This window comes from Pteropus alecto, unplaced genomic scaffold (genome assembly GCF_000325575.1).
Source record: "Pteropus alecto unplaced genomic scaffold, ASM32557v1 scaffold134, whole genome shotgun sequence".
NCBI classification, from domain to species: domain Eukaryota; kingdom Metazoa; phylum Chordata; class Mammalia; order Chiroptera; family Pteropodidae; genus Pteropus; species Pteropus alecto.
The window spans coordinates 12,818,512-12,833,516 of NW_006436283.1; the positions used below are offsets into that span (position 1 = coordinate 12,818,512).

At 33.3% G+C, this 15,005-nt stretch overlaps 1 protein-coding gene across 6 annotated transcripts in view; it reads right to left on the reverse strand.

The window, feature by feature from the left end:
• TANC2 (tetratricopeptide repeat, ankyrin repeat and coiled-coil containing 2) overlaps nt 1-15,005 on the reverse strand; it is a 293,951-nt gene that overhangs the window by 88,318 nt on the left and 190,628 nt on the right. For all 6 annotated transcript variants that reach the window (XM_006912329.2, XM_025047068.1, XM_025047067.1 and 3 more), the window contains one exon: nt 11,140-11,265. In XM_006912329.2, coding sequence (XP_006912391.1) covers nt 11,140-11,265 — 126 coding nt within the window. The remainder of the gene's footprint in view (nt 1-11,139; nt 11,266-15,005) is intronic.

Here is a 15,005-nt window from a genome sequence, read left to right on the forward strand (position 1 = left end):
TGTAGGGAAGGAACCCAGTTAGATTCTGGCAGATTCTCCTAGTTGAGGAGATGAAGCTGAGAATCAATGGAGACCAATGCAGCAACTGTTAAAAGAGCAGAGCACTGGGAAGGAGAAAGCGGTACAGAAATAATTCTGGAGATCTGTGGAGAGTAGTCCTTAAGTAATTAGCAGAGTACAGACTGTTATGCATATCTGAGAAAACTACTCAAGACCAGGAAAAGACCTATTCCAGAGGATTAGAGAGAAAAGTGTGCACTACTTATATAGGGCCAGGAATAAGTGCCTGTTCCTACCAGCCAGAATGGAAAAACCTCACAATTTACAGGACATTGGGTAGAATACACAGAAAGATCTTGTCTCAGTAGTATCGAATAATGAGACCTGTAATAAATATTGTTCTGGTCCTACTCAACAAATTTTAAAAGCAACACCCAAAACTAATCATACTGTTTCCAAATAACTTAATCACATTCCAGAAAAAAGTTGAAGAATATTTATAAGAATACAAAAATATCCGACACCAAGTAGAATTTACAATATCTGGCATCCAAACAAAGATTATCAGCCATGCAGAGAGGCAAGAAAATATAAACCATAATTAGGAGGAAAACCAATAGATTGAAAGTGACACAGGACTTAACATAAATGTTATAGTTAGCAGAGAAAGATATTAAAACGGTGATTATAACTATATTCTACAGGTTCAAAAGTAGGGGCATAGAAGATAAAAAGACCCAAATTGAACTTTGAGAGAAAAAACTAAAGAATCAGAAATAAAAGACACACTAGATGGGATTAGTGACAAATCCGACACTGTAGAAGAAAAGATGATCGACCTTAAAGACATAGGAATAAAATCTATCTAAAATTAAACACACAGAGAAAAAAGAATCCTCTAAAACAAAAAGAGCATCAGTGAACTGTCAGACGAGTCCAAGTGGCCAAATATAGGTACAACTGGAGTCTCTGAAGGTGGAGGGACAGAAAATATGTTTAAAGAAATAATGGCTACAAGATTTCCAAATACTATAAACTCACTGATTTGAGAAGCTCAATGAGTCTCAAGCGCAACAAATATGAAGAAAATGATACCAAAGCACATCTTAATCAAATTGTTCAAAGTAGTGATAAAGAGAAAACTTTAAAAGCACCCAGAGAATAAGACACATTGACTACAGAGGAACAAAGATAAAGATAGTAGATTTCTTTTCAGAAACAATGTAAATGAGAAGGCAGTGGACCTACAGCTTTAAATTCTGAAAAGAAAAATCTATCAATTCAGAATTCTATACCCAGTGAAAATCTTCCAAAAAATAGTAGTGAAATTAATCTTTTTCAGCTTTTATATGTCTGAAAAAGTCTTCATCACCAGCAGATCCACAATACAAGAAATGTTAAAAAGAAGTCCTTCAGGCAAAAGAAAAATGACACCAGACAGAAATATGGATAAACACAAAGATATGAAAAGCACTAGAAATGGTAACTACATGAATTAATATACGTGATTTTTTCCTTATTTTTTAAAAACTCTCTAAAAGATATCTGACTCTTATTTGGTGGAGGTTTATAACATTTATTTAAATAAAATGTCTAACAATGATAGCATAACGGCTGAGAGGACAGAAATGAAAATATACTATTGTGCAGAACAATGTTAACATAACATGTCTAAGACTTTTACTCTTAGAAATCCTGCTTGCAAGGCTGGCCCTTACCTGAAGTCTGAGAATGTGGATTTTGAGAAGAGTCCTAACATTCCCAGAACTATTAAGAGTGGCTCACTGTGCCTAAATTGTTTGTACAAACAATATGTTTTATGCTGAACATTGCTCTTCTTCTGGGAGTCTCGAATTTTGGTATGTTTTAGGCAAGGAGGTCTATATGACCAGACCCCAGTAAAAATCTTGGGTACTGAATCTCTAATAAGCGTTCTTGGCAGACAACATTTCACTTGTGTTGTTACAAGTCACTGCTAGAGGAATTAAGTGCCTGCTGTGTGACTTCACTGAGAGAGGCTACATGGAGGCTTGTGTCTGGTTTCCTCTAGACTTTGCCCCATGCACCTTTCCCTTTGCTGATTTTGTTTTGTATCTTTTCACTGTAATAAAGCATAGCTTTCGGAATTACTAAATGCTGAGTACTGTGAGTCCTCCTGGTAAATCGCTGAATCTGAGAGGCACTTTTGACACAAGTATTATAATTAGGCCTTATACTATACATGAAATGGTATAATATAACTTGAGGTTACACTGCCATAAATTAAACCTATATACTAAAAATAAAGTAACCACACACACAAAAACCAAACCAAAACAAAGAGTATAACTAATGAACTGGGAACATAATATAGACTCATAAAAATACTCAATCCAATAAATAGGAGAAAAATAGGGAAAAGTGAGAAAAGAGAGTAAGGAATAGAGGGGAAAATGGAAAGCAAATATCAAAATGTAAGATTTAAAACTACCTAAATAAAAAAATCAAATAAATGCAAATGGTCTAAATATTTCATTTAAAAGTTTGGATAAAAAACTAATACCCAACTATAAGTTGCTTATAAGAAACCCACTTCAAACATAAATATACAAATAGGTTAGAAGTAGAGAGAAAAATACACCATGCTAACAAAAATCCACAGAAAGTTGGCATGGTTATATTAGTATCAGACAAAGTAGATTTCAAAGCAAAGGAAATCGTTAAGGATAAAGAAGGCCATTTCAAAAAGATCAATGGGTCAATTCATTCGATTCATCAAGAAGACATAACAATGCTAAACATTTATGCAACTAATAACAGAGCTCTAAATACAAGAGGCAAAAACTGCCAAGACGATATAGAGAAATCCACAATTATCATCAGAGATTTCATTATCGCTCTTTCAATAATTGAGAAAATAAGTAGATGGAAAATCAGCAATATATAGAAATGTTGAACAAAACAATCAGTCGACTTGAACTACTTGATATTTATAGAACTATCTATGCTAAAATCGCAGATTATTTCAACTGCACATGAAATACTTATCAAGAAAGACCACAGTTTGGCTCAAAAAAAAAAAAAATTCCGTATAAATTTAAAAGAATTCATGCCATACAAAGTATGTCTTTGGATCATAACAGAACTAAATTAGGAATCAATAGCAGAAATACATATAGAAATTCTCCTAGACATATGCATGAGTCAAAAAGAAAGCAAAAAGCAAATTAGATTTTAAACTGAATAAAAATGAAATCACAAAATCTGTGAAATGTAGCTAAAGCAGTACTTAGAAAGAAATTTATAACACTAAATGCCTGTATTACAAAAGAAGGTCTTATATATCAACCTCAGCTTTTACCTTAGCATATTTGAAAACAAAGGGAAAAAAAAAACCCAGAAAGCAGAAGAAAATAATAAAAATCGGAGGAAATAAACAAAACAGTAAACAGGAAAATGACAGAAAAACAATGAAAATATTTAGTAAGATCAATAAAACTGATAAACCTTTAAGAAGGTTAATCAGGAAAAAAGAGAGAAGATAACATACCAATGAGAATAAAATCAAGGATGAGAATAGTTACATGACTACAGATTACTAAATGGGTAAGAAAATATTATAAACAACTTTATGCCAACGAATTCTACAGTTTAAACAAATTTCTTGAAAGACACAAACTGCCAAAGTTCACTAAAAAAGAAACACATAACCTGAATAGCCTTATAGCTACTAAATTAATTGAAATGATAGTTAAAAACTTCCCATAAAGAAAACTCCAGACCCTGATGGCTTCATGAGCAAATTGTAACAATTGTTTAATGAAGACATAATACCAATTTTATACAAACACTTAATAAAAAACTAAAGAGAGGAGAATATTTTCTCATTACTATGGTATTAAAACCCAACAAAGACATCACAAGGAAACTACAAACCAATATCTCATGAACATAGATGCACATCCCCTAAAATTGTAGCCAGTTGAAGCCAATATATAAAAAAGTAATACTTTACTAGGAATGCAAAGTTGGTTTAACATCTGAAAATCAATGTGATGCACAATATTAACAAAGTAAAAAAGAAAACCATATTATTATTTCCACAGATGTAGAAAAATCATTTGACAAAATTCAACATAAACTCCTGATTAAAAAAACAAACAAACAACTCTCAGCAAACTAAGAATAGTAGAGAACTTCCTCAACCTGAAAAAGTACATCTACTGAAAACCTATCTATCACTAACATATCTAACGGTGAAAGACTGAATGCTTTCCTTTCCCCTAAAGATCAAGAATAAGGCAAGGATTTCTGCTCTCTTCATCTTTATTCAATATTGTACCAGTTTTAGTAAGAGTAATAAGGTAAGAAATTAAAAAAAAGAAAAAAGAAGACGTAAAACAGTATTTGCAGACAACAGGATCATCTATAGAAAATCCCATGGAATCTATAAAAAAGCCATTAGAAGTAACAAGTGAGTCTAGCAAGGTTTCATGATACAAGAGCAATATATAAAAATCAACTGTACTTCCATGTACTAGCAATGAACAATTATAAATTAATGTGAAAACAATACTATTTATAAGAGCATAAAATATGAAATACAGAGGGATAAATATGATGTAATATTTTCAACTTCTGTACCTTGAAAACTAAAAAACACTGCTGAGAGAAATTAAGGAAGACCCATATGACTGAAGAGATATATTATGTTCATGGATTGGAAGATTCAATATTGATAAGAAGTCAATTTTCCCTCAATTCATCTACAGATCCAATGCAATCTTCATCAAAATTCCAGTGGGCTTTTCTGATAGAACTTTATAAGGTTTCATATGGAAATACAAAGAACCTAGAATATCCAAAATAGCTCTGAAAAAATATAACCCTGGAGGATTAATAATACCTAATTTTTTTTATGGCTGAATAATATTCCATTATATGTATATGCCACATTATCCATTCATTCATCAGTGGTTAGGCTATTTTTACTTCTTCACTATTGTAAATAACACTGCAATAAATGAGAGTGGGAATGTCTCTTCGAGATCTTGATTTCAATTCTTTTGAGTAAATACCCAGAAGTGGGATCGCTGCATCATACAGTAGTTCTGTTTTTAATTTTTTAAGGAACCAGGATACTGTCTTCTGTAGCAGCTATACTATTTTACATCCTAATAGCAGTACACAAGGGTTCCAATTTTCTCATTTCTTTGTCAACACCTGTTATTTTGTTTTTTGATAATGACCATTCTAATAGATGCAAAGTTTATCTCACTGCCATTTTCATTTTCATTTTTCTAATGGTTAGTAATGTTGAGTGTCTTTTTATATACCTGTTGGCCATCTGTATGTTTTCTTTGGAGAAATGTCTATTCAAGTCCTTTGCCCACTTTTTAATCAGGTTATTTGCTTTTTTTGCTATTGAGTTGTAGGATTTCATTATATATTTTAGATATTAACCCCTTATTAGTTACATGATTTGCAAATATTTTCTCTCATGTTTATTCTATTTCTTTTTAAGTACTTTAAAATACAGATGCCAAAGTAATTTCTTTTAATTATAACTCCTATACTTTTGGGTTCTAGATATCTTTCACATTAGAATTAAGTTTCCACCCTTATCTTGAATATGATTTAACATATATTTATTTCTCCATTTCTTCTTTCTTATACTCTACTTGTCTCCCCTGTAATGGTTCAGTTAACACAGCAAAAAACACTGAGCTGCTGTCAGTGACTCATATGGAAAAGGACAGTACTATACATTTTATTGTGTTAATTCTCAACGGACATGGAAGTGATTTTAGTCTCTTTTTTTTTTTGATGAATTAATAAAATTCATTAAGCGTTGTCTAGGCACTTTCTCATACATTATCTTAGTATAGTTGCTCCTTTAGTTCCTGTTCATCATATGTTCTGGTTCATGGCCCATCTGGCAGTGTCCATTTCTCAAAAAGTTCTATAGCTTTTCTTATGTATCAACAGAGTTAATTTTAAAGATAAAAACAAACCATAACCTGTCTTCTCCAAAACTACTTTTTAATTTTTCTAATTTCTATACTAGACAAGAATGATAGCAATGATAACCTAAGACAGAGAAAAGACATTATGTGAGCTGCATTTTAGAAAGAATAATTTGGCAGCCAGGCATTAGCTTCCTTAGACCATGGAAAGTCTCGGAGTAGGGAGACAAGCTAATTAGCTGTACTGAGAATGGGGAACAGGGAAGAGTGTAAGAAATTCTGACAGGAGAACCCTCAGGGCAAAGAAAATGACTGGATATAGAAGATAATGAAGATGGTGATTCTAAGCTGACTCCAGGATTTAAAGCCTGAATGAGAGGGAAACTGGGGTACTATTAACAGAAATAAGAAAGAAGGGACTGTTTTGGGCTTATGAATCACTGTGGTGTCCTCTCTGATCATAGCCCCTGATGAAAAGACAGCCATCTGGCAATTAGTGTACATATGCAACTCTGTTTCCTATCTAAAGCCCCAGAGTATTGAATATCTACAATTAGCCATTATACTGCTATTATTATATTGCCTATTGCCTATTATATTATATTGTCTATGACATAGTATATAAAGCATGGTGTTTAAGAGCAGAGGCTCTAGAGTCTGCCAGATATGAAACGGATCCTGGCACTGCCAATTACTAGACATGTAACCTTAAGCAAGTTATTTAACCTCGCTAAGTCCCTATTTCCTTACTACCACTACTTACATCAAAGAGTGTGAAGATTAAATAAGAACATGTTTTAAGCCCCAAGCACAATGTCTATAACGAATAAGCACTCCAATAAATGTAAGCTATCACTTTTATATCTGTTTAAAAGTGTTCCATTCTCAACATTTGTCTTAGTGTTTTAAGAAGTTCATTGTATTCTATTAATGTGGGGATAAAATAGGGGAAAGGCTTATTTTACCCTAGAAAATAACACTTTGACTCTGAATAACTTATATTAAATTTTAGCTCTCTGACATTGATCTCATAGGAAAATTTTTTTTTTTGAGAAAAACCTGAAGTCATTGCTAAGTGGAATTTTCAGAAAGGGAACAAAGATCTTTGGACAACAGTAGAAGAAATAGGGAAAACCTAACTTTTCCAAATGTTGCTACTTTTTACACATCTCCTCATATTTAATACCACAAAATGTAAGGGAAATATAAAAACAGTAATGTTTTTAAAATGTGAAACCTTTGATAAAATTATGTAACTATGTCAACATGATTTTGTGCTATTACATTGTCAGCCTTGAAGGTGAGACACAGATTTAATTTTATTGGAGCATCAAAACTGGCTAATTATTTGAAATTTAAGATTAACTATTTTTAAGTGAATTCTCAGTGATGAAATAGCTATGGTCCTACAAAGGAAATTCTTTGGTTCTGTATTTTATTAGTACTGGGGAAGTTATTCCATAAAAGTCTTTTACATACTAAAAGACTGGAACGCTTAGATCATTCTACTGAATCAAAAAAAATGTTGTGCAAAGTGTTACCTAAGTAAATTTGTTGGCATTATGGCTAATCTTCAATAAGATTTTTTCACTTTTGAAGAAAAAAATGATAGATTAACTGGGAAGCTAGTTCTTTAAATCTAATTTAGATCAAAACATCAAAATGGCTTAATGGTTTGTTATTTTTCTTTATCGCACTTAAAGTATTTAAAATATTTTCAGTTATTTATTTTTGCAGAATTAGATATCATAATTAGAATTTTTTTCATGTTACCCCACAGCCTTTCTTTAAGTCGTGTGTAGTGTAATACAAGAGGTCAATGCGTGCCTATTAGAAGATTATGTGCTTTCTAGACTCTTTCTCAAAGGTTATTTCTCCCTTGTGGATCTTGCGGGGGAACTTTGCTGTATGTTAGCTATTGTCTGGGTTTTCAGAATTTAAGATAGAGTTTACCAAATAAAGCTGGATTATGTAAAAACCAGATTTGTGCACCTAACTGGAGATAGTTTAACAAGTAGTGATCTGCTTAAAAAAAAAAAAAAAACACAGCCAGACTACTCCAAAAAACAGAAACTAGTTTCTAGCAGACATTCAAAGACATCCAGTTTGAATACTGCACTTCCAAATTTTAGTGTGTTTTGCAAAATAGCTGGCTGGGGGTGAGAAGATCAACCTCATACTAGTGAGGTTTACAATCTACCCATCTAATATTTACATGTAAGGTAATTATGGGCATGCAACCTTAGCTCTGGATTTTGAATTTACCTAAAAAGAACAATCTAATCTTGTAAAAATAAAACAATGAACAAAGAGATAAAAAAGACTGATGGAATATTCCCTTGTAAATGTGAGAGCCAGACAGGCAATGATCGAGATGACTAAGCAACTTCAGGGACATGTGACTCAGTGGGCTAATGCAAGAGTAATAGCCTCATGACATGCATCTTAGTCATCTTCATAAAGGATTCATTGTTTTGGAAAAGGGACTCACAAATGGTGTAAAGCACTGATTTTATTTGATAAAAATTGAATTCTCTGCTTTGACAAAGCCAAGTTAACTGTGGCAGGGTCAATTTCACATAAATTCTGCCAATGAGTCAGACTATCATTTGCACATACACCCTTCAAACTAGTATCTATTAAAGCAGCTATTAATTAAACCCCAATGCCTGCAAATGGCCACTTATATAATGGAATTTAGTAAAAGTCCTACGGAAAGCAGCATATTTGGAGAAATAAGTTTTAATTAGGAATGTGTAATCTCTTCAAGCAGAATGATGTGATTATGATTTAATATCTGGCAGGTTAGAGTCTTATCATTAATAATTTATTGTTAATTTACTCCAAGTAGCTACTATTCAAAGTCATTATGCTATCATTTGTTTTATATGTTTTAATTCTCCCTTCTTCCCTTTATATATTCCATCACAAAGTTTATTCCATTTATCCATAAAAACCAACAGCCTCTTCCATCCTTTTCCTAGCCAGCAAATTTAGTTTGTCTTTTTCTGGGGAATAAGGGATTCCATTAAGATGGTCAGAAAGAGTGAACGGTTTCAGGTGGATAATTTCTAGCGTTAACTCCACATTAACATACTGACAATTAAATTTTTAAAAATGGATCCCGAAATAATTTTAAAAACTGGAATTAAAAACTTTAATAAGGTTTCAAATTAATATCTGTCAAGGACGTCAGGCTTTGGGACTAGAAAAGGCACCTGTGGACGGTTAGCCAGCTATATAATTTGCGCTAGTACACAATCTTCCATAGCCATTTTATCATCAAAGCTCAAGCTCTTGGATGACTGACAGCTAGGAATCTAGTAACTTGCTGCAATGGGATCCTGGACAGTGCACTTATGTGACCTCTCCATTGTTGAGTTGGGTCTCTGGAAACATCAATATTGGCAGAACAGCTGTTTAAAACAGCTGCCTTAAGTAAAGAAAAAAGACTTCACCAATGAGGCAAATGTTAATGTTAATGCCCCACTTGAAGATCCAAATTCTAGCTTGGATGTTACTCCAGCAACTTTTATTTCAGCAAGCAAAGGATTACCCATTATGATCAAACAACTGCAGTTATATGAAGGCAATTGTTAAATAAACTATGCTTGTACCATGTTCATGAACAACTTCTAACCAATTCTCAAACTATATTTTTTTGCATCTGTAAACAGACTACGTGGTTCCTAAAGGCATAAAATTTACCTTTAATTACGGTAACCTCTAAACAAATTATTCTTGAAAATGTGATTCAGGACCACTGGGGGTTCTCAAGACACTTTCAGGGGGTCCAAAAAGTCAAAACTATTTTCATAATACTTAGAGGTTATTTGTCTTTTTCCACTCTCATTCTCTCACAGTGTACAGTGAAAATTTCCAGGGCTTGTATGATGTTAATACATAACAGGTCTACTGTTGTTTTTAAAAAATAAATCAATATTTTAAAAATTTCTCAGTTTTAATTAATAATATGATAATATCAATAGATATAACTCATATAAACACAAGTTTGGGGTCCTCAAATTTTTTAAGTGTGTAAAGGGATCCTGGGACCAAAAAGTTTGAGAATCACTGCTTTAAACAGATGAGTACAAGACTGCCTGTATGAAGCATCTAATAAATGCTTGCCACCTCTTTAGACATATATTTAAAAAATATTATTTCAGATAATCTCTATAATTGAAATCAGTCAGTAAATTTAGTACCTACTGAATACACTATAAATGTCCATTAAGTGCCTTCTCCGAAGATCCAGGGTCATTTAAAACCAGAATTCTTCAAAAACTATTTCATATGACTTGTTTGAATAATATTTTAAAATATAGAAAGATATACTTCTAATGTAGAAAGATATATGTTAATTTATACTAAAAAAGGTTTTCAATCATTTTATTACTTATTTTGGGTAAAGCTGTTCTACTTCAACCATAAGCAGCAGAAGAAAAAGATATAAAACTGAAATATGACTGCAATTTGTATGTTTCTTTAAATAAAATTAGCAGGCATGATATGACATGTTTTTAAAAAATTATGCTAGGAAAACAATATGATTCTGTTTCTACAATAAAGTGCAATGTTTTGGGTATAAAAACTTGCCAAGCAGGTCTATGGAAACATAATGACAGTCTGTCCAAGTTTGCTTTCCTTTCTTGTTAATGTGTTTTAAGTCATATCATAAGCCACAGAGTACATATGTAAACAGTAATCAAGATAATATGTTACTTTTTGAGGGAAGATTATTGTCCAGGGCCTCAGAGTTCTAAATTAAAGTATGCTGATTTTAGAAGGCAAAATACTGCTAAGTAAACATCCAGTCTCTGATGGATTAACGCACTTATCAGGATGGCATGTACTAACCATTTAGACTGCTGAAAGAAAACCTCTTGAAAGAAAAGATAATTTTAAGAAACGGAAACTCTAATATCATAGTACCTTTATCAATGGACAAACTCCATCTTTAATTATTAATGTAAACAATAAGTAGAGACACTATCTGCAAAGGATATAAGATTTGTTTGGTTGGTAATTACAACTCCTTTGGGCAATCTATTTGTATTTATCTTTCTCTTCTATGGTTACATGCTCATGCCTTAAGGGAGGTTTAAATAAAAGTGGAAATTGGAAACAAAGGAATTTTTGCCTACGGCCCAATTCCATTTTCTCCTGGGCAAAGCCCTCCTGTGGTTCTAACCTCTTAAATCCTGTTGTGTGCGAACACCGCCCATGCTCTGTCTTGGCATTCGAAGAGAAGTTCTCAAAGGTGTATGTCTCTGCTCATCCAGGTAAGCAAGGTCCTCCAGGTGGGCCGAACTTGTGGCTGACAAGACAGAAAGTTTAGTCAGAATATGTAAGTTTTCAAGAACTTTCAGTTCATCTGTATCTCCCAAACTCTATAATGAGATTATGCCAGCAAATACATTTACCAAGAGTTTGCTGAACTCAAAATCTTCATCTGTGTCAAGAACACATGCCAGGGAAACATGTCAAGAGCTGTCTTCAGCTCCTTCATCACTATCAACTGCCTGAGCTAATGGAGAGTACTAGCAACAAGTTGGCAAACGTTAGTATCTGACAACAAAGATTATTCATTTTTGCTTCTTTTGGGTCACAAATCCCATTTACAGAACAAGATATAAACATCATCAGTGGAGAAACCTGTTTCAAATTATATTGAGCTGTAAGAAAAACACGAAGCTCTATTTTCAACATTTTCTCTTCATGGTAAAGAATCTGAAAACAATTTTCGTGTGTGTGTGTGTGTGTGTGTGTGTGTGTGAAATGTGGACACCTGGGACAATGGACAGAGACTTGCCAAACAGCATTTAGGGAACTGCCAATGTCCATGAATTCCAAAAAATATTCTGTTGCTCTCTCAAGATAATCAAATACTAATGGCCTCATATTGCATCTTTAAATCTTTTAATCCCTAACCCAGCCACGAGAGAGCGGAAATGGCAGAGGATAGAGGAAAAAACAGTATTGGCACTGCTCTATATTGAGAGCTGTTAGGTCCACTTACAATGAACCAAAAAGTGAGAAAATCAAGAATCAGGAAGCACTGAAGACAAAATAACTTTTAACAAAAAAGAAAACAACAACAACAAATTTCTTTCAGAAAATGGTTGTCTAGCACTTATAAATCATTATTTAAACCATTAATCCAATTGGTTGCTAACTATGTAAGATACTGTGCTGGGGGTTAGGTCAGTTATTCAATGACAATTATTTACTGAGATCCTACCATGTGCCAGGCACTGTTCTTGGTGCCCTCCCTGGCTTAATTGCCTTGTTTACCTCTGGTGACTTTTTTGAATGGGTGAGAGGAGCAAACTGTGATCACTCTTCCTTGGCTTTTGAGCTCCAATGAAGTACTGCCCCAATCAGGATAAGACACAACAACAATAATACAAAGTAGGTTATGATAAGTGGCACAAAGAAAGTCACATAGTGCTCTATGAGCTGAAAGAGAGAAGCGATGGAGAAAAGAGAAAGCAGGATAAGAGAAAACAAGTGCAGGAGATACATATTTCCCTTATCCTTCAATTGTTGCAATTGTCTGAGTTACCTGGGTCTACTGGAAACTCAGACAAAAGACGTACCAAATTACAGATAGAGTTTTCATAAGGAAATAAAAGTCTTTGAAAGCTGGTCTAGGGAACTTAAAGCAAGAAAGAGAAGTCAAATGCCACGTTACACACTAGAGGAGAAAGAGTATCAGAGGAATAAAGATAATCTTGATCTCTGCATTCTGAAATTAAAACTATCCAGAGTCGATAACTAATCTTTTATTTAAAAACACTGGGGATGATGACTCTTACACTATTCCCACTGTGTTCTAATGTGGTTCTGTGAATTAGTTTTTCTTATCCCTCCTGCTTTAATCAAAGTCTGTTTCCTTGTTTGGTTCTTTATTCATAGGTGCGTAGCTACCAAAGGAAGGGAGCCCTCAGAAGTCACATCAGATACAGAGTCTTCCTTGGAATTCAGACATATTAGTTCTCGTTGAGCTGGGCCCAGTTCACAGGGATGAGTTTCGGCTTTGTGGGTTTTTCCTTCAGTCTTTGACAGTTTAACCTCATCGTCTCCTTGTTCCTCAGGCTCAAAGGTGGTAGCTGCTTCCTGCAGTCGCTTAGTTCATGATACTTCGCTGTTCTCCTTTTACCCTTTCCGTAATTTAAGATCTAGTTAACAACAATTCTTTACATGTCAAATTGTCTGTTTAAATAACTGTGTGGTTTCTGTCTCCTGGCTATCCCCTGACTGATAACAGCATAGAAAATAACCTAGACAGCAATCTCTTTCATATATATGATGTTGATAATAAAGCATTATCACAGAATGCAAATGTGAAAGGAATCTTAAAGGCCATCTGGTCCAGAAGTCAGCAAATTAATAAAATAAATAGCCTTGTCTGTTCATTTAAGTATTCATTTACAAAAGAGTTGAGTAGTTGCGACAGAAGTTATTTGGCCTGCAAAGCCTAAAATACTTACTAGCTGGTCTTTTAATAAAAAGTTTGTTGACACCAATCTAGTCAAATCCCCTCATTTTACAGATTAGGAGACAGTAAAATGTCTTGTCTAAAGTGAATCACTCACTCGTAGTTGAGCTAGCCTTTGAAAGCAGTGATCTTGACTCTCAATTGAGTGAGTGCTGTTTGCATTGTACCTTCATCCCTTTTTAAAGCTAAACAGACTTAACTCTTCCTTAAAAGGCTTATTTTCCACCCCTTACTCAACTTTGTCACTTTCCCTCGACTCCCTGCTGTTTATGGCTTTGAAGGACAGTAATCAAACAGTGAGCTATAAAGAAAGGCCTTGCTAATGCAAAGTAAAGGTAAGTGCCCTGCATGTCACAAACTAATACAGCTTAGCACTTAAAATATTCTCCAAAGTAAGAAACGAAAAGATAAGAATAAACAAGACCCCCAAATTTGTTTTTGTAATAAGTACTTATTAGATATTTTTAAAGCTGATATACTGAAGAGTAATATGAAAAGAAGATCAATGAGAATCTTTTATTCATATTAAAACAAAATTCAAAGGAAACCTTAACAGTCGGATGAATGACAATTTTTGGTTACCAATATGGCAATATTAATGGCAGGGTACATAATTTTAAAGCAAGGTCCAGCGGGGTTCTTTTACAAAAACAATTCTAAGGGTCAACCCACTAAAATGGTTTGATATGTTTTAATAAAATGAGAATGCATATCATTCATTAATTGTAGGTAGAATGGTATAGAAATATACAATGTGGAGTGGAGCAAAAAGCTATTTTGCAAGGAAAAAATGCCTAGGGTCCATCTTTCTTTTTTATATCTTATCCATCTATGAATCTTTTAAAGATTAAACTAAGGGAGATCTATGATTTGAGTACAGATTTAAGTTAAATAACAGTTACATAATCTATTTAAATTCTCTTGTATTAAAAAAAATCTTCTGGCAAATAGTTTTAGCCACAGCCTTGGTTTGACATGTTTAACTTCTTAAATTCAATGATGATCTGTTGGCAATTTTTGTAAAATATAGATGTTTAGTGTGAACTTAAGTTTTACTAAACTAATCTTTACCACAGTAATTCCTAGGAAAACGAATATCAATTGTTTTATTACTTTATTTCACAAAGCCAAGAGATGGGGTATATATATTGTGGAATGAGCACATTTCTCTATTTCGGACAGATGACATTACAGGAAAAAGACAAATATTGTGATTACTGAGCTTTATGAATAGTTCATTCTTTGACAAATCCAAATACTCACAGGCAAAGTGAATCAAGGAAAAGCAGTGATATTCAATTATCAAGTGCTGTGAAGTTGTGATTCAGGGCTTAGACAGGTCTGAAATTAGCCAATGGGAACTATTGCTTTAATCTGAACCGCGACTAAATCATGGTGCTACCTAAGTTTATGAAAACATTCATTCTTTTTCTTATTTTAGCAATTAATATCTTCTTTGTTGTTGTCTCTGAATCTATCACTATTTTCTTTATTAAATAATCCAAAATAATTATTAGTTTTTCCTTACCAAATTCTTCTTCTTCTTAGTCCTATTT